Consider the following 20,373-nt stretch of genomic DNA (forward strand, 5'->3'; position numbering starts at 1 on the left):
ACAGGTTTACAGACAGCGGTACTAACACTACCAGTTGAGAATACTTTGGGGTTTTTGTGGTTCGTTTTTCTCCCCCTCCCAAAGCAACTAATTATGAAGCAGAGCAGGGTGCAATAGACAACACTACAGACTAGTTTATAATCCAGCATGCAAAACTACTATGTACAGGGCTTGAAATTTAATAGTTTGCTAAGCACTGGGTTAATGTCCAAAAGCCTAATCATGTTAGGCTACGTTAATTTAGAATAAAGTTATTCAAAGGATACAACAAGAAAATATTACTGTTAAAAAGAAAGCCAGAATTTCCAGTAGGAATTTTCACTACTCTGAATAATTCTAAGACTGGGGAAAGTTTAGGAGCCAGGAAAACAAAAAAATAAATTCCATCTTTTATTCTGAAAAACATGCTTTTGTCGCTTTAAGAACAATTTTCAATAACAAATATAGCAGTACTTCACACTCTATCTTAATTAATTTAATTTTCTGGCATTTTTTTCTGTATTTTCAGTGAATACATATTTTTGCACAAATTTTGTATCTATAGTTTTGGAGCACGCAGAAATAAAATACTGTGCTACATAAGAATTTGCAGGATTGGGGCCTTGTTTTAGTAATTGCTCGTAACTGAAAGAACATCTCAGTGTATACTGAGACAAATAAAAATACAGGTGAGAGCTGATTCCCCTCACAAATAAGTAGGAATTTGTGTTTTGGTATGGCTTGAACAAAACAAAACCAAACAAAACAAAAAACCCACTGTTTTGGACTATATATGGAAAAATATAGCATTCAAAACCACTATGTTTGTTTCCTAAAGAGAATTTTATTCAAATTTTTGTAATTTGGTTATATAAATACATATTCTCCATTTTGCCCTGAAAATTATATTTAAAGATCTGACATCTGAATATGTATTATATAATCTCATTGAAAGCATTATTAAACCGTAAAGAAATTCGGGGGAAAAAAGCGCTACCGTGACAATTTGATAATAAAATTGCTTGAGACCAGCCCTCTGATAGATAAATGGTACTTTTTTATATGGAACAAAGATTCAACTGGGTTTGTTGGGTTTTTTTCCCGTTGGTTGGTTTTGGTTGTTTCGTTTTTTTGGGAGGGGGGCAAGTGCGTAGCGTTAAAAGTGTTCCCTAAAAGAAAAGTATTTTAAGAAGTCAGGAAGGCTAGCTGCAAGATATCATAGTTTTCAAATATTTTAAGCAAACAACATTTAGTTCAAAAATATTAAATAAGTATCTACACTTAAGAAATGGATTCAGAAGACCAGACTGTACGAGACCAAGATCCCTGCAAGAGTAAATGGTGTCTCCAAAAGTCCAATTCAAAATGTGTAAGTTAAATGCCTGAAGTAGTTAATACAAGACAGAAGTATAGTCTTGTATAGCCCCCCTCTCACTTCCATTTTAAGAGACAAAATCTTAAAGTTTGTTGCTTATATTATGCCGGATTCTATTTCTACCAAGTTCAGTGGGCACTCTCAAGTTTTCCTCATTAAAAAACGGAGTGTCAACAAGGAAGTTGCAGTTAATTGTTCTCAATGCACACTCTTGCAATCAGATATATATAAAAAGTAATCACACCCCTTAAGCACTTTGCCATGATAACACTAATGTAGTAATATTGGATAGTAAGTTCCCAGCATCAACCTACAATATTTTAATAAAAGGGAAAGTTAATTTTTGAATACTGCATTATGTCATTACTTTCACTTAATGATTCTGCTTACACAATGCACAGACAGACGTGAAATAAACAGCGTCTTCCCCAAGCAAACTATCCTGGTTTGTAGCTAGGAGAGGATTCAGCTACACATTCACCTGAACAGAGTATGGCATAGATAATTTCCTACTCAAAGCTGCAGATCATCACTGCTGGTTTAAAAGGTGACCAGCCAAATATCTAAAATCATTAGTACAAAAAAATCATTAATACAATAGCTGCTAATTAAAAGTTTGTGTAACATTACAGAAACAAGACACCTGAAAATTACCTCCCCTTTCAAATATTCCCCAACCTAGAGAAATCAAAGTTTAACAAAGTTTTTCCTTTTTTAGAGGACTGCAATACAATCCTGACTGCAATTATGCATGCAAAAATGGCATTTTATTCTTCATGCAAGTCTATACATACAGAGAAGGTAAAGATGTAAACTAAAACATTCAGAGTGACTTCATGTCCTTAAGACATATTAAAGCTGGATTTTAAGAAGCAACTGTAGGATCTCTAAACTGAACCTTAATTTGGCATCAGTTAATAATTTTCCAAAACACAGATTGCTACATACCTCAACAAATTATTTAAAACATACTTAAGCATAGGGAGTATCACCCCAGCTCACAGCAGAATATAAATTCACATTGAATCACAGAATCATTTTGGTTGGAAAAGACCCTTAAGATCATCAAGTCCAACCATAAACCATGATAACATACATGACAAAATACAATTCCAATCTCTACTTCCTATAGACCAGTTCAAACAGGTATACAAGAGAAAGTACTGTCCCACACAGAACTACACAGTAGCAAAAAATAAATATCTCCAGGCTCCAACAGAAGGACCATTTTGAAATCTGTATTACTACATCTGGCCTTAAAGACATACACTTGATCTAGGTATTAGAAAATCTCATGCCCTAACAAAATCCCACAGCAAAACTTTGAATCCTGAAAGGAACATATGAATCTATAAACATATCAAATTTTACGTTCATTTTTCTCACTGCAAGATTAAACAGGACAGCTGGATTTGTACTTATTTTACACAACTCAGGGATGGCTTGAATGAACAGTTTTCTAACATAATTTGCTTAGTTAAGATCGAAATAGAAAATTTCATTGTTCATCTTCAAGAATATTTGAGAACTAGGACAAATTTGGCTAAACCATACCTAGTCTGTGATGCCAAAAGATTCAAATGAAGGCTCCAATCCTGCAACTGGATCTGTGTAAATAGTTGACAGGGCATACAAGCAACTTCACATAAATAATTAATGATCATAAATAAATAATGATCATTGCTTTGAAGTGTTTCTGTATTTATTTTGAAACAATCTTGGCACTATTTGTATTTCCAAGTGTCTTCTATTATACTGACAATTCATTTCTGCAGGTTAGTTCAGTTCTAATAATAAAATACAAAATGATCAGCTATTTTACTGGAAGCATTGATACAGTTACACAACTACTGAAAAGCATGCTACTATTTGTCAGGTGGCTATATTAACAAATTCAACTATAACATGAAGTTAATTTGTATTTAAAAGAGAGTAAAATTTTAATGTTTTCCACAGTTTTAAACAGTGTATATTAAAGTTTAAATGGAACATTATTTCCTGTTCTACACCACTACACCACCCTACTCTATATTTATATTTTTACCTCATAAGTTTTCAACAAACCAGACATCTTTATGCTGGCATAATTGTAGTAGCACAGCTATAGTTTATGTTCTGTCAGCATTTCCTTTATAAACTACATTCTTCAAGTTTGTCCCTTGGCCATAAAAATTCACGCCAGGTTGAAACTTTGTGTAGGAATTCCTATACTAGTAAACAAATTTAAACAAGTATAGTTCAAGATATTTCATTACTTCATTTAAATTTTCTTCAATTACTTTAGAGGACAGTAAAGTAGGAGTTAAAACCCAGCATTTTTAACATCAACGTTTTTTGACTTGAAGGCACAGACCATCCATAGTTATAAGAATAAAATGGGTTCAATATATTTTTTGTCTAGATGTTTATTCATTTACCAGCTACAAGATGCACAGAGGAATAGTTTATTCACTGAATGTAGACACAGAAATAGACACAGAATACAAATACTACTCATTTCATCACTAAACCTAGCAGCTTGTTTCCAAGGTTTAACATTTCAGCTGCTTTAAGTCTCAAATACAAAAGATTGTCTTATACAACACGGAGTACTGTTTCCCAAGATGTAGGAATCTGCGCATTCAAAAACATTGCCCAATCCAGAAAGAGCACTGGTGTATTTCACTTACAATGGGAAATATACACAAGGTTTCCAAGATCATGTAAATTTTATAGTCAAGTTACAAATCTGAAAAAAGTTTCTTAAATGGAAACACTGACACAACCTTCACTATAGTATTGCAAACAGCAACGCTATTTTATAAATCTTAAACGTTGTTTTTTAAATTAGGTGTGGAATTGATTATTGTAACAAAGGAGCAACTGCAAAGATAATACCCATAATTTCAAATTTCAAGCAGAAGTCCAGTTGGTTGATTTGCCCAGGTGTTTATTTATTTATTTATTTAAACAAGTAGTCAGATTTTAAGGAACTACTTTTCACATGGTCACGTGGTATTCTGCACTACCTTTCTTTCACCTATCTTGGAGAATATTATAATTGCCTGTTGGGACATTTGTTACAGAGGCTTCCTAATGATAAGAAAAATCCACTAGTAAAGCTTTTATTGTTTTTTTTTTTAAACAGTGATGTATTTACAACTTTATAATTTCACAATCAAGTGCAGTGGATGTTTTTCCACCTGCATAAGGAAAGAAATTTTGAACTAAGAATCTCTCCTTATCTGAAAATTCCAGCAAAATAAAATTTATTATGACTGGTAAGGGAAATGATAGAAGTCCATTCCAATGAAAAATTTAGGACCAAAGGACCACTGACTGTCAGCTTTTTGCTATTAGCTCTCATATTTCTAGAGATTTGTAGTGAGAATTTGCCCTTGACTCATGGTCCTGCCAATTTCAAGCCCTGACTGTACATGTATTCTCTAACTAGAATCAGTGGCTACAAAGCAGCCAGCGTATCGTTAGTCACAATACAACAGTAAGGTTGTGAACATACCTGAGCAATGTTCAAGGTCTAGAGCATTGGAGGATGGGCAGGACAAGACAGGACAGAACAAAAATAAAGGAAGAAAAAAAGAAAAGACAAAACAGTGACTATGAGGCCAGCCTCAAGGATCCCCAAGCCAGACTAAGCCCTCCCAGTCTAAGGTATAAAAAGAAAAAAAATGTAACAAGACAAAACCCAGCTTTTCACTATTTTAGTACTGTAACATGCCAATATAACAGAGTACAACAATGCCTTGAAAACTAGTGACATGAACAAAACCGATTTTTATTGTTTGAGCTAGCAGTCTCCTACTGTCTGTCAAAGGTGTTCTTGAGGCTGGCCTTATAGGAAAAAAAAGCAATGCAAAAAAAAAAAATCATATTTTAAATCTCTACTTTTCAGTTTAACATTCGTAAAGCAATATACAAATGATAGGAACAACAGTGTCCAATTAGCCTAACATGATCTCATTTAAAAAAAATAAATAAAAAAAATAAAAAAAGAAAAATTCACTCTCTGGACCTAAACTGTTTTGCTTAGTTAGCTATAGCAAAGAAAAGAGAAAAAGAATAGTGCAGATTCTATGCAGAATTACATCACGTGTTACAGCATAGTACAGTACCTGCTTATTCAGACCTAGCATATTGCAGACCATATCCCTTGAATACGGCTGTTCCAGCACATATCTCAACAAAGCAGTCTGTGGCTCAAACAGATCCTTTAAAAAAAAAAAGCAATCACATACAAACATATATTGCCTCAAAATTATGTTTAATACTGAGTTTACGTTTAACTGAGTTAATAAATGTAAGAATGAATGTTTAATTTATGCAGATACGTATTATCTGGCAAATCTTTTTGCTCTGATACCCAAAAGAAGAAAGGTGATAATCACAGCTCTTAAGAAGTGACAGTTTTTATGTGGAACAAGTAGAAGAACATTCTTCATCCAATAAATGGATGGCACACTATTTGAAACAGCCTTGAGATACTGGAAGACCGTCAAGAACTCAAAGGAAGCCAGGTAAGACAACTGAGGAAGCACATGAGCAAGATGCATAAAAATCATGAGTAGCATGAAGAAAGCAGATATGGAACAACTGCTCACTGTATCTTACAATAGCTGAATCACTTTAAAGAAAAACGTTATCTGATGCTACGTTCAGAATAAACAGAGGGAGCCGATTCCTCATGCAACATTAAGTTGAAATGTGGAACTCCTTGTTAAAGGGACGCTGAGGATGCTAAACACTTACACAGGCTCAAGAGGAGACTGAACAAATGTTTGAAAAAGGAAGGTTTACTGAACGTAGAGAAACCAAACCTGTCTCAGGAAACACCCAAAATGATGATGGCTGTAGAATGTGAACACTATATATGTCATTAGATCTACTATCTTTATATCCTTCCATAGACACCAAGGATACAGGAAATGGGACGCTGGACAATGTGAATTTTTGTCCTGATCCTTTACAGTTTTTAAATTCTTTCAGTACACCACTATTCCACACTCAGTGTGAAGTTTAAATAAGCTAACTTGTATTTAAGTTTGAACTGTAAAATTATCTTTCCTATGGAAGAACAAAGAGCACAGAAAACAAGAAATTACCTTCCCATTCTCTTTCATCTCCCCACTACTAAACTAATTTTCCAATCTATTGTCTGCTCTCACTTGCTCTCTCACATGCAGACACCCACAAAGCACGTTAAACATCTTATGTTCTTCAGCATCCTCGGCAGCAGTTATACCACACACTAGTTTAAAGGTCCTCCGCGTATAGCTTGAAATCATTGAAATGTATAACACAGTGAAAACATCTATGTCTTCAATGTTAGCCTAGCTGGAACAATTGGATATTCACAGTTGAAATTATTTTTTCGCCCTTAATGATATAAAAGCTTCATATTCATTGAATATAACATACTTAAGAAGCTTAATAAGGCATACCTTATCATACGGTAAGAGACCTTTCAAAGGAAAACGAAGGGTTGAAGGATCCAGCTTCCAGGAGTTACACATGGCACCTGAGTTATTTACCACAGGAAGCAGGCTACAGCGACCTACATACAATGAAACATAAATTCTAAGACAGTGAAAATGGCCTCTTGTTTAAACATTCTGATGCAAAAACTGGCCTCAGCCACCTTTATGCTCTCCTTAAATTTTCAGTGTCTAAAGCTTCTTACCATAGGATTCCTTCTGGCTGATTTTATTTTTCTAACTAATTTTCAACTAATAAAATATCTAAGGAGTAAAATCCCCATTTGTTCAGACTGGGTACCCTGAATATAAAAGTATTTGCAAACACTAATCTAAAAATCCCCATTTTTTCAGACTGGGTACCCTGAAAATAAAAGTATTTGCAAACACTAATCTAAAAGTGCCCTTTTAGCTTATCAGAAGAGTGTTCCATTGCCATTGTTCAACCTAGGGATTCAATTCTGGTAAACTGACCCTTTCCGTAAAGAAAATGATATTACAAACCTAAGTATATAACGTAGCCTTTTGATTTTCCTTCATTCACCCTGTAAGACAAAGTGTGGGCAGCATTCTGTTCAGTAAACTAATCAAATACCAGTGTCCATACTCCAATTACAGTCAACGGAGATCTACTCAATTCAGTCAGTGTAGGCCAATGCAATTCAGCTGATCACACATGAAGACTTTTTTGTAGGGTAAATTTAGACTTGTTAGTCAGTGTAGATTAGACATCTGGGATTTATTTCAGTTGTTTAAACACAGGCAGCTGAAGTGAGACCCTAGTCCACCTATATATCAGCATCTAAATTTACGTGCCTCAATTTTGACCTAAATCTCACTGTCAGTTCAAATTCCAAGACTTCTATTGTCCCAACTGGCTGTATTACTATCAGATAAAACAAGAAGTAAATACATGTTCCTTTCTTCCTTCCCTTCAGCTGTATCTATATAGGTCATTTACACATACAAGACTTGCAAAAATTTGTATGTGATCCCTCTGAGTCATATGCATAAAAGCTATACCACACTTCCAGTAGAAGAGTAACTACATGCTTCTGAAACACAAAATGCTTTGGAGCATTACAAATGAATTTATATTCTTAATCTCTGCACTGAAGAAGCTCAGTTGCAATAAACTTTGCTCAGACCTAAGATACAATGCAGCTGTTATTAAGTGACTTCATTCTCAAAGCAAGCAGGATACATTATTATCTTTTTGGAGAAACAAAATGGAACAGGCAGCACAATTAAATCAGCCAAATTTTATTATTCAGATTTCTAGCAATAAACAAAGGTGACTTTTTCTTTCACAGAAGAGTACAGCCAGTACTTATCTGAGCTAGGAAGCGTTCACACAGAAGCCTGCAACAATAGGGATAAAGCTGAGCAGCTACAAAAGCTCCAAGGGAAACTGAAGTCAGAAAACACTCAGAGACTAATATACCAGTGGATCTGTATTAACTCAAAATTCTTGAGCATAGAAAACCTAAAATTTTCTTAACACTACTGCAGTTAGAAACTATACGGCCATGTAAACAAGTAGTACACTTTCACTACCAGCTTGTAGCAAAAAATTATTTTGACGTCATCAATATGAATTTTCCCCTTCAAAGCAAAAACTAGAGAGAAACAAGTCTGAGAACAAACAGACAAGAATAAAGATACCACATGAAACATAAGCTCTGAATCATTTTGCTTAGATTAATATATGTCGCAAAAGGTTATGATAAACAAAATAGTTCAAAATAAAATAATTTATTTTGAAGCAATTCATTAAGTCATTCTCTTACCACAAATGGAATTTATTCTTGCTGTAGGTCTGAAGGTATCCACAAAATCCGATACTAAATTACCTAGTAACTTGGTGAGAAGAGGAGAAAAAAATTAGTTAAAGGTTTAAGTTGCAGATACCAGTAAGGAGTATTTAAGACTTAAAAATAGTTTATACATTTTAATGAAATATAACTAAAATATATATAAATAAAAAAGACTAGTTTCCTACACATTTCAACAAGTCAGAAAAATCATCTAAACCTAAAATCATCTAACCTAAAACCACAAAAGCAAAAATGTGACCTTATAAAGAAGGGGCACTCTTCTCAGTTTGCAATCAATGAGAGTTTATATAATAACTGTTTCTCCTATGCATACTCTATTCTTTCCAGTGCACACTATTTAGTAGCAGATGATTTAAGACATGCTTTAGAATTTCTGTTCATAACATATCTCTGTTTGCCTCTGAATAACAATTCCACAAAGACAAAGGACCTAGATTAATACGCTGGATTAAATCTTGGCTCAAAAGAAGTCAGTAACAGTTTTCCCATTAATTCAAGGGAGTTGGGATTTTATCCTTTTCTCAACGCCTAGTTATTTTATCAGAATACAAAATTGAGAACTGGATCAGCATTACATTCTTTTTGAAAACAATTACCATTATCATTGCACCAGCGCCCCAAATATTTTTGCATAACTGAATTTAAATAAAGAAAACTCTGGTCGGCTATTTAAAGTGATTTTTCTTATCTTGAAGCCATAGAGAAAGCACAAACTGGTAGGTAAGCATGACCTGCATTTCCAAATGTATTCAATAAAACCAACTCAGTGCTTCAAGAATTTCAAACATCAGGCCATAGGTCAAAACTATGTCATCCGTTTCATGCAAGAACACAGGGAGCTGCTGCTGCAATCACATCAATCCTGTATCTTAACTTACATGCCTAAACACAGAGCTTACTGTTAAATAGGTTTTAAATCTTCATTTAAACTTTGTTTTACAAAAATAAAAGTAATGTTATTTTGTGTGGAACAAAACTACAGATTACTTGATGTGATATCTTATCGTTACCCAATGGGGAAGTTTTCCTTCAGGATATAGTTTTCTGATTTCTGTAACTGCAAAGTAGGCAGGTAATAAACATGCATTTCTTTCCAAAATGTAGGCTACCACCTATAAATAAAAAAATACATCAGTGTAAAAGAAAGACTCTGGATAAGGTACACAAAGGTGCAGTCTGTCTACAAGTCAGAGGCAGACAATGAAAACAGACGTAAGAATTAAAAATACAGAATCATAGAATCTTTGGGTTGGAAGGGACCTTTTAAGGTCCCTTAAAACACTTTCAAAATACTTTTTCTTGTATTCTGATAGCACATTAGTTTAAAACGTGTTTTTAATTGTACAAGTGTAAGTAAGACTATTTAAGCCTAAGTAACACTATGCCTCTATGTCTGTCTACAAAGTGTTGAAAACAATTACTACTTTTATTCATGAAGAAAAAAATAAAGAAGTTAATCTCAATATTGTATCTCATACATTTTATCTCAGGCAAGTCAAACATTGGGCCTGACTCTTCTGTTAGGGATTTTAGTGTTTACCTACAATATTGCCCAAAAGCTCTTTGTTTGCTGTATAAAATGCAATTACAGAAAAGAATTAGAGCACAAAGAGTAAGTCTTTGCTGTTGAACTGTACCAAATCTCAGAGAGCCATCCCAGCTATTAGGAACTCACCAATAACAAAAGAATGAGGCCTATCTTCCTCTAAAGAGATAATATATAAAATTCAGATAGTTACCTCTCTTGCTGCTAAAAGCTGCTGTACAACAGCTGAGCTCACAGTGTTTGGAATTGTTAAGATTTTCTCTAGAATCACTTTCAAAAGATCACGCACACCCTAAAAGAAAGCACACAAAATTAACATTCTCAGATATTCTTTATTTCTGGCAGAAAGACCACATAATGGTGAGACCACAGTTTGACAGACAAATTAGCTCTTTGTTGCTAAGTGTCAGGAGACAGACTGCTACTGAGAATGTAAACACTAATGACATTAAAATCCTTATGCAACTTCTCAATCTTAGGGTACCCCAGATGAGAAAATAAGTGTTGAAATTGTGATGTGCATCCAGAAACATCCAACCTACAATGGCTTGTGCAGACTGACCGAAGTACAATGTTGTATTTTATGTTTCTTGCTCTAGCACACTCATCAACGCTGATGAGGTGATTCCCTGCAAGAGATGCATGGTTTCCTACTCCCACTAGAGTGGTACCCAGCCAAAGATTCTGCTTTCAGGACCTTTTTCCTACATGGCAATAGGGGTCACAGCAAATGTGAGAACTTCAACCTTAATGCTTGATAGTATTACTTTTCCATGTGTACCACTTCTGCAACTATATTAGAATTATTTAGCTTGTAACTGTAAGAGGGATGGAAGATGACTGTGCAATAGTGTCATGGTTCAGCCCCAGTCAGCAATTAAGCACCACACAAACGTTCTTCTTTTCAGGAAAGAAAAAACAACTCCATCCCAGCCAAAGCCAGGACAAATAGAGAAAAGAGTAAGAGGAATTACACTGTCCATACAGAATCATCTATTAAGGTAAAGCTCAACTATGAAAAAACATTAAAAGTAGTCTCACCGAATTATTTTTTTCTTTCATCATCAAAGCAGACTTTGAAACATTGGATGTCTCTGACATAAAATCATAAAAACAAAGCCAGAAAATAACATGTCTTATCACGAAGAAAGGAATGGGGGAGAAGATACCTTGTAGTCTACACCTCCAATAATCTTCCGGACCAATTTAAATGTTAATGCCCACAACTGTGTCCTTTCCCATTCAAGTGTATCGGAGTTTATCAGAGACTCACAAACCATCCTAGCAGAAGGAGACAATGCAAGAATGAATGACAGATAATAAGCATGTGCTCTCCAGCAGTAATTTTACAATGTCATCGTAAAGTACCCTCCAATATTATAACTTCCATGTATCCTATTTATCAATTCATTCCAATACAGCTTACCTGGGTGGCAAAAGTCCAGTTTCTACTGCCATTGCTAAACAGTCATAAAGAAAAGAAATTCTTTTAGGACTATGTTGGCTATGAATGAATCTTACAATCCACTGGACGCACTGTTCATGGGATTCCTGAAAAAGCAGTAGAGGGGAGAAAGAAATGTATTTACAGGTAGTGAAACAAACTGTAAAATTCATACAGTATCCTACCATGAAAACATTGAACTAACAGAAGAACAAGATTATAAATGGTAGAAGTTGTCCAGTCATCCAACATACAGTTTTCCCTCGAAGTCTTTTGATCTTATGTTGAAGAAGTCCAGTTGTCCAACAGAAGTTGTCCAGCTGTCCAGTACTGAAAACACCTCCTAGCTGAAACACTGATTTCTACAGTCAACTTTGTTTTTCACATATAAGTTAGCACAGAATAGAATAAAATAGAACTGTTTTATATTATTCTTTCCTTTTCAGTTACAATGACATTCAGAGCAAAGATGACCAGGTCTCCAATTACAGAAGTCTAATTGGAGATACTGCCTAGCAGTATCTAACTTTTGGAAGGTAATTTTTGAACATAAACATCTATTTTCTTTTTTTTCCCCCCCTACTTACTTCTGCCAGAAACCCTATAACAAACTATCTTTTTTTGTTTATTTCTTTACTGTTATACTTCCATTTGCTTATCTTTATTTGCACTGCACACCAGCCTCTGCTGAACAACTATATAATCTTATAAATGTCAAAACTAATCTTTTTTCTTGCAAAGGCTTCCTATATTATTTACTGTGCCATATCTGAAACCAGATTCTGAATGACTGGACACAGACCTTACAGTGTAAGTGTCTGTATACTAGACAAGGTTTCACTGTATTAAAAAAGTACATAAAGTACACGTAAGCAACATATTAAATGTTAACCTGGGAAAGACTGCTCCAGAACTGTCTAAATGCGCCCAGGCAGCTGATCAGTTTGGTTCTCTCATCTTCAGGAGTGTCCATAAACATACTAATGCAAACAAGAACATTAGTTATTAGCAGTACCCAATAAAAGAGCACAAGTAGAAAAATACATGCATACAAAAAGTCTTGCACAAGTAAACTAACATTATTACACTCACCCAGGAAAAGCTTCTTCAATTACTTCTGTTTTCTGTAAGAGAAAAACCCCCGAGTGAGCTACTGTGAAAAAGTTTTCTATGAGTATCACACCACAAGGATGAAGCACAAAAGACTAACAGTTGTACTGTTATGGGACTGTATCAAAGACAGAAGTATTTCTTCTGCTACGCTAGACTTTCAACACTAAGATGGCTTTGTTTTCATGTAAACATATAAACAACATACCTTGTGGATCCCGATTAAGGCTCTCTTTTTGTTTTTTTCTTCTGAACACCTAGAGATTAATTTACTTCCCAAAGTTGGAGAAATTGTTTAATTCTGTTATTGCAGCTCTTTTTTCATACTTTGAAAAAATTAGTATTCTTTAATCCCATTAAGTTTTTGTCCAATTTATGTTCCATGACATTCAGTTACACAAATCAATTATATACAGTTACTTTCTCATCTGGGTTTAGATCTATTACTTCTTCAATTCCATTGAATTTAAATTATAAGGTTTTGTACTAGATGAAAGACTATGTATGAATATACAATTTACCTCCTCTAAAACCTTCCTTCCTTTGTTTGTTTGTTTTTTGTGGGTTTTTTTTCTTTTTTTAAATACTCCATTTTGCTCAAAGGCTTCTACATCATTATTCTAACACATCAGCAAAGAGATTCTGGAAAATACTATCCTACAACTCTTTTTACCTTCTGTAAGAATTTCATATTATGCTCAGATATGATCTACAACTGACTACAATCTTGTAAAGGCTTTTTTTTTTCTTACATAAAAATTTTATGCAAATAACTACTACTGTCACCCCAGTGTTCCAGATCATGAAGTGCTCGTATCTACCAAGAAGCTCATCATTTGTGCTCTACAAAACAATGACTTAATGATCCAATGACTTGGGTTGACAAAGGGAAAATACTGTTTAACGAATCTGGTATCCTTCTAGGATAAGGTTACCAGCTTAGTGGGCAAAGGGAAGACAGTGGATTTTAGTAAGGCTTTTGATATTGTCCCTCACAGCATCCTTCTGTACAAACTGTCCAACTGCAGGATGAGCAGGTTCATGGTGTGCTGGGTGAAGAACTGGATGAAGCGCAGAGCTCAAAGGGTTGTAGTGAATGGGGCTACGCCTGGCTGGTGACCGGTCACCAGCAGTGCTTCTCAGGGTTCAATGCTAGGGCCAGTTTTGTTCAATATATTTATCAGTGATCTGGATGCAAGAGCTGAAGGCACCATTAGCAAGTTTGCTGATGATACCAAACTGGGAAGTGCTGTTGAATCCCTGAGGGACAAGATGCCTTGCAGAGGGACACAGAGAGAGAGAAAGAGAACTGGACTATGATTAATGTCATCATATTTAACAGGTCCAAATGCCAGATTCTGCACCTCTGATGGAGTAACACTCGGTACAAATATAAATTGGGAGAGGAGTGGCTGGAGAGCAGCCCTGCAGAAAGGGTGCTGGTCGGCAGCAGGCTCAGTACAAGTCAGCAGTGTGCCCTGGTAGCCCAGAGGGCAAACCCCATCCTGGGGTGCATCAAACACAGCATAACCAGCCGGTCAAGAGAGGTGGTTATCCCACTGTATGCAGCACTGGTGTGGCCTCACCTTGGGTACTGTGTACAGCTCTGGGCACCACAACTTAAAAAGGATGTCAAGGGTTTTGAATGCATCCAGAGGAAAGTAATAAAGCTGGTGAAGGGGCGGGAAGGAATGTGCTGTGAAGAGCATCTGAGGACTTTGGGTTTGTCTAGCTTGAAAAAAAGGAGGCTGAGAGGCCAATTCATTGCTCTCTACAGCTTCCTGGAGGGGAAGTGGAGAGAGGCGTGCTGATCTCTTCTCCCTGGGATCCAGTGATGGGATGTGGGGGAATGGTTCAAAGCTGCACCAGGGAAGGTTTAGACTGGACATTAGGAAGCACTTCTTTACCAAGAGGGTGGTCAAACACTGGAACAGGCTTCCTACAGATGGTTGATGCCCCAAGGCTGTCATTGTTTAAGAGATACTTGGACAATGCCCCTCACAACATGCTTTAACTTTCGGTCAGCCCTGAAGTGGTCAGGCAGTTGGACTAGATGATTGTTGTAGGACCCTTCCAACTGAAAAATTCTAATGACTTACAGATTCATGCTTCATTTTGCTGGTACCATTGTGCGGGTGTATTTCCATGATTTGCTCATGCCATTCAGTTGGCTGAAGAAAAATGTCTCCTCAAAACATTCACCTTCTTACAGCCTCCTTTGGAACATCTCCTTAAACTGCTTATTCTACAGTAAACTTAGCACACTATAATTTGATTTTAGGTAAGCGACCTGGTCCCCCTGTTTTATGCCCAGTGCTACTCTGCGTCAGCTTCCTTAAAAAGACTCAGCAGAGAGAGGATTTCAGCTATTGAGAAGCCACCCCCCTCCGCTGATCTCCCGAGCGCACCTCGCGATGGGCCCACCGGGGGCAACAGCAGGAACTACCGCCGAGGAGGACGGCGGCGTTTCACACCCCCGGAGGGTTCGACGCACGAATTGCACCAGGAAAATGAAAAAACTCTTTCTCCCGTTTTTTATCTTCTTCAGGATGCGCCCCGCCCCGCCCCGCCCCCCCCCCCCCCCCCCCCCCCCGACGTGGGGGCGCACGGCGGGCCGTAGGGCCCCGGACAAGCCCCGGGCCTCAGCCGGCCTGCACACAAGGCAGAGCTCCGGGGACGCACTCACCACCACCTCCTCGAAGATGCTCTGTAACTGCGTCTCCATAGGCACCATGGGGATCGCCATGGTGCCGAGACAGCCCCCGCACCCGAGCGGCGGCACCCTCCGGGCCCTTTGTCAGACGGAGACGGCGGCGCGGCAGCCCCTTCTCCGCCGGAAGCTCCGTCCCTGATCCCGTCCCGCCGGGAAGCGACTGCTCAGCCCGACCGTTCCGGCGGCCGCAGCGTTCTGGGCGGTGCCGCCCCCCGCTCCTACCCGGTCCGGGGCTCGGCGGGGGCGATGGTGGGCCCTACCCCTCGCCCCGCGGCTGGCGGCCCGGAAAGCGGGAACCAAGGGCGAAGTGGGGAAAGCAGTATCCGTTTAAAATTTGGGGGTCGTTTTTTTTACGAAAATATTTGCTTAGGCTTCTTTCGCTTTTAAATAATCCGTTCCTAGAATAATTTGACAAAATACATGTTCTGGTCCTTAAAGTAAGGATCCCTTACATTGTTATGGGACTGTAGTTTGCTGTAATTACTGTAAAGTTAGGACTATTACCATAAAAAGTCATAAATGCAGAATAAACTGAAAATGCACTTATCTGAAAACATCCAAGGATAGTTTATACATGTGCAGTGGTTTTTAGGTTAAAAATAAATGTAAAATGCCAAATCAAGTCAGTTCCAAAGTTTTGTGGCTCTCTGACATTGACACTGCATTTTCTGAGCTGTCTGTGGCTGTTCGGCCACGTAGTTTCCTGGAATAGCACTGAACCAAAATTCAGCGAGTGTGGTAACTAGATACACACTTATGTCTACAGCAGAAAAATAAAGGTGATCATCCCAAATTCTAGTCGGTCGCTGAAGGCCTCAGAGGAGTGAAAAATTAACATTTCCAGGCTTGGACTTGAGTGGAAAATAACAGGGTGTACCCACAGGGGAGAAGCTCACGTGGAACTGGATAGAGGATTATTTGCTGTAAATGTAAACAGCTTTTGTGTAAACAGGCATAGAAGAATGGATAACATAAGCAATGAGAAATGTTATAAATAAATTTTAAAAGAGCCCCAGGAACTTGTGATATGCAGGGCACTGGCAGTTGCACAGCTAGCAGAGATATGTGCTGTAGCCCACAGGCAGTAGTACATGTGACTGAAGGCAGTGCATTCTTGTCAGTAATGGGAAATACCTGGTTGGGAAACAAATAATGCTTACATGTATATTATTTATCTATATATACATGTAGTTAATGATCATTGGAAACAGGATATAATAGAGAGGAAAGTCCATTTGTACTTGTTTGTGTTGCTATTATAGTGTTAAGACTAACTAGTGTTGTCAGTTATTAAGACTGACTGCTTTCAGTTTTAACACAATACTATTTATTCTGTAAGAAATGTTCCCTATACTCCTCACTGTGTGCTTGCTTAAAGTGTGTTGCAGTACTATCTGACATGCCCTTGGATGTCCCATCAACATCTTGCATCAGTACTTGCCCACGTTGGGCAGACTGGCTCAGGGTAGGTATCTACTCTAATTCTATGCCAAGCCCCTAATCCATTCACATAGTGACCCCTAACGGGACTGGAAATGGAGCCCTGAAGAGGATGTTTTCCTCATCATTATGTATTATCCTTATCTTGAGGACCAGTCTACTATTCTTACTTTTATCTGCTTTAGTGCTCCATCATACTCACAGGCTAACAGCCATTCCTAACCATGCCTTGGGCTCCAGATCTTGATCCAGCCTTAATATGTACCAAGCCACGATCTTGTGTCCACAATTTTGTGCCTAATAAGACTTTATCTTGATTTCATGTCATTAACTAGCATTCATTCTAAACTGTACCATGCCAGCCCAAATATAACTGGTTACCTTTATTACACAGACTTGCTCTAACCTCATCCAGAGTTCTGGCCCACAACTTGGCCCAAATACTATACCAAATTTTGAGTTTTAAAACTGGATCGCGTGATAGCTTTGAACCCCCTAAAAGGTCCCAATGGTGATTTATCTCATAAATCAACCCCTTGTCTAGCCAGATCTCATTTTAACGAAACTAAGCTACTGATGATCCTACCTTTGGCAGAGAATCTGGTCATGGGGATAGAGCTAAGGTCCAGGGGTGCCACAACAGGTCAGGCCTAAGTGATGGTCATCCTGCTTTGCCTAAGGGAACCGAAGGTCCAAGAGAAGGAACAGTACAGAACTTATGTGCAGGGATTGCACCCAGGTGTCTCTGCCAAGGCACGAAGTCATGTCAGACTCTGTGTTTTAGGTGACGCAGAGCTGCAAACCTCACCAAACAAGGAAGAAAAGCAACATTTGCATGAGGAAGAAATGACCCTCTTCATCCACAGACAGGAAAAGAAATGCACTTTTCAAAATGACTGTAAATGTCATGTTACTCTAGGAAAAAAGCCTTCATCAAAATGACCATTTGTTTAAGGATGATAAACATTTGTGAGAAAAATGGTTAAGCTTTGGGGATTTTGTCCTTAAGTGAGTGCCATTCATTTTAGAAAATGGATGACAAATGAGTATAAAAGTGTCTTTTAATTGATATGTAAGGCCTGTCTAGTTCTTGATGACCTTAGAGGATGTTCAGCTGCTTTACATTAGTAGCTTAAAACCATAGGAATTGTACTGAAAACTGAAAGCAGCTACAACACAATGCTATTCAGAAATGTCTCTTCCTATTTCCCCAAGGTGCTTGTTGATATGTATATGGCAGAGATGCCCTGCATGTGTTCTTCAAAACAATCTTTCCCTTTCTGGAAGTGCCATATGAACTGAGGAATGCAATTTGCCTGTGGGGGAATGGTTTGTCTACACCCTAGCCCTGCATTTGTATCATGTCGGACTGTACGCAGAGCGGTCACTTAAATTTACAATTTAGTAACTGAGAACAGAAAGGATAATTGATAATTATTTCCTTCTTCCCTGTTGTTTTCTTTACTCTTAAGTATTGATCATATGGATCACTTTTTTGTGTGAATTGTCTTTTGGTAGGGATGAAAAGAAGTATTTTTAAATGCATGAGGCCCTTGGTCATTAAAGACAAAAGTCTGGGTTCTTGGTCAATGCTCATGAATTTTTATATTCTTATTTTATCAGTGAAAAATCTCATAGAAATTCATCATGTGTGCAGTAATGTTTGTGAAATTAGAGCAATGATTAGGTAAAAGTAGCAAAATCAAATACATGAGAGCACATCCTATTTCATTTGCTAAATTATTTTCTTTTACATCAATAGGAGCAGAAATTCACCGTGGGTGCCTACACTGATAGTTCACACTCTCAGAAGTCATATTTGCTCCTTCTGTAAATTTATGTCTTGATTTTGGCTGGGATGGAGTTAATTTTCTTCACAGTAGCTTGTATGGTTTTATGTTTTGGATTTGTGATGAAAACAGTATTGATACCCTGCCCTGTTTTAACTATTGCTGAGCAGTGCTTACAGAGCCTCAAGGACTTCTCTGTGAGCAGGCTGGGGGTGCACAAGAAGCTGGGAGGGGGCACAGCCAGGACAGCTGACCCCAACTGACCAAAGGGATACCTCACACCTTATGATGTCATGCTCAGCAATAAAACCTTGGGGAAAAAAGGAGAAAGGAGGGGACGGTCAGTGTGATGGCATTTGTCTTCCCAAGTAACTGTTAGGTGTGATGGAGCCCTGCTTTCATGGAAGGGCTGTACGCCTGCCTGCCAACAGTAAGTGGTGATGAATTCCTGATTTTGCTTTGCTTGCATGCGCAGCTTTTGCTTTACCTAAAAAACTGTCTTTATCTCAACTCACAAGTTTTCTCACTTTTACCCTTCCAATTCTGCCCACCATCCCACTGAGGGGGGAAATGAGTGAGCAGCTGTGTAGGGCTGAGCTGCCTACTGGGGTTAACCCACAAGAGTGTTTTTTGTCACCCAGTGTGGGGCCAGAGGGCTTCAAGATAATGACAGATTTCATCGGAATGTGCTAGACCAGATTTATAGCTGCTACAGCTGTTTAGCTCATAATTGACAGGCTCCTGCACTTGCCACGGGACTTGCTTGCTTTGCTGTATATTAGAGTCTGGCAATTGTTAGTGGCTGCTATTTGCTGTAGTGCTTATCATCTTACTTTGCTGTGCCTGGGACATTTTGATAACGGCACTGGCCACGTGCCTGGGCTGGCAGATGGGCAGGGCATTGCTGCTATTCCTGTACTGCTGTAGTAGGCAGTCTGAACTCCAGTTGAAGGGACTGTGGACCTGCAAGCAACTCCATGCCGGAGCAGATACACCCCAAAGCATCTGTGGTTGTGCATAGGTCCACAGTGGAGCAGGTGCCCCCCTGGATCATGGAAACATTTAGGTTGGAAAAGACCTTTAAGACCATTGAGTCCAACTGTAAACCTAACACCGCCAAGTCCACTACTAAACCATGTCCCCGAAGCACCGCATCTGCATGTCTTTTAAATACCTCCAGGGCTGGTGACTCAACTACTTCCCTGGGCAGCCTGTTCCAATGCTTGATAACCCTTTCAGTGAAGAAATGTTTCTTAACATCTAGTCTAAACCTCCCCTGGAGCAACTTGAGGCTGTTTCCTCTCATCCCCTCACTAGTTACTTGGGAGAAGAGACCAACACCCACCTTGCTACAACCCCCTTTCAGGTAGCTGTAGAGAGCAGTAAGGTCTCCCCTCAGCCTCCTCTTCTCCAGGCTAAACAATTCCCTCAGCCACTCCTCATAAGACTTGTGCTCTAGACCGTTCACCAGCTTTGTTGCCCTTCTTTGGATATTCTCCAACACCTCAGTGTCTGTCTGGCAGTGAGGGGCCCAAAACTGAACACAGTATTCAAGCTGCAGCCTCACCAGTGCTGAGTACAGGTCAGCTCCTGCTGGCCACACTATTTCTGATACAGGCCAGGACACTGTTGGCCTTCTTGGCCACCTGGGCACACTGCCGGCTCAT

At 38.3% G+C, this 20,373-nt stretch overlaps 1 protein-coding gene across 7 annotated transcripts in view; it reads right to left on the reverse strand.

Annotated features, from left to right (window-relative positions):
• MED23 (mediator complex subunit 23) overlaps positions 1-15,509 on the reverse strand; it is a gene marked incomplete at its 5' end in the record, with an annotated part of 39,006 nt that extends 23,497 nt beyond the window's left edge. For 3 of the 7 annotated variants that reach the window (XM_081997774.1, XM_081997771.1, XM_081997770.1), the window contains 10 exons: positions 5,467-5,562; positions 6,793-6,905; positions 8,616-8,685; positions 9,674-9,775; positions 10,403-10,501; positions 11,379-11,490; positions 11,636-11,760; positions 12,546-12,633; positions 12,746-12,777; positions 15,450-15,488. In XM_081997774.1, coding sequence (XP_081853900.1) covers positions 5,467-5,562; positions 6,793-6,905; positions 8,616-8,685; positions 9,674-9,775; positions 10,403-10,501; positions 11,379-11,490; positions 11,636-11,760; positions 12,546-12,633; positions 12,746-12,777; positions 15,450-15,488 — 876 coding nt within the window. Of the gene's footprint in view, positions 1-4,853; positions 4,872-5,466; positions 5,563-6,792; positions 6,906-8,615; positions 8,686-9,673; positions 9,776-10,402; positions 10,502-11,378; positions 11,491-11,635; positions 11,761-12,545; positions 12,634-12,745; positions 12,778-15,449 lie in introns of all 7 variants that reach the window. The other 4 variants (XM_081997768.1, XM_081997772.1, XM_081997769.1 and 1 more) reach the window with 4 other exon arrangements.
• Between the last annotated feature and the right edge of the window lie 4,864 nt (positions 15,510-20,373).

The sequence above is a fragment of the Phaethon aethereus genome (genome assembly GCF_964289735.1).
Source record: "Phaethon aethereus genome assembly, chromosome: 3".
NCBI classification, from domain to species: Eukaryota; Metazoa; Chordata; class Aves; order Phaethontiformes; family Phaethontidae; genus Phaethon; species Phaethon aethereus.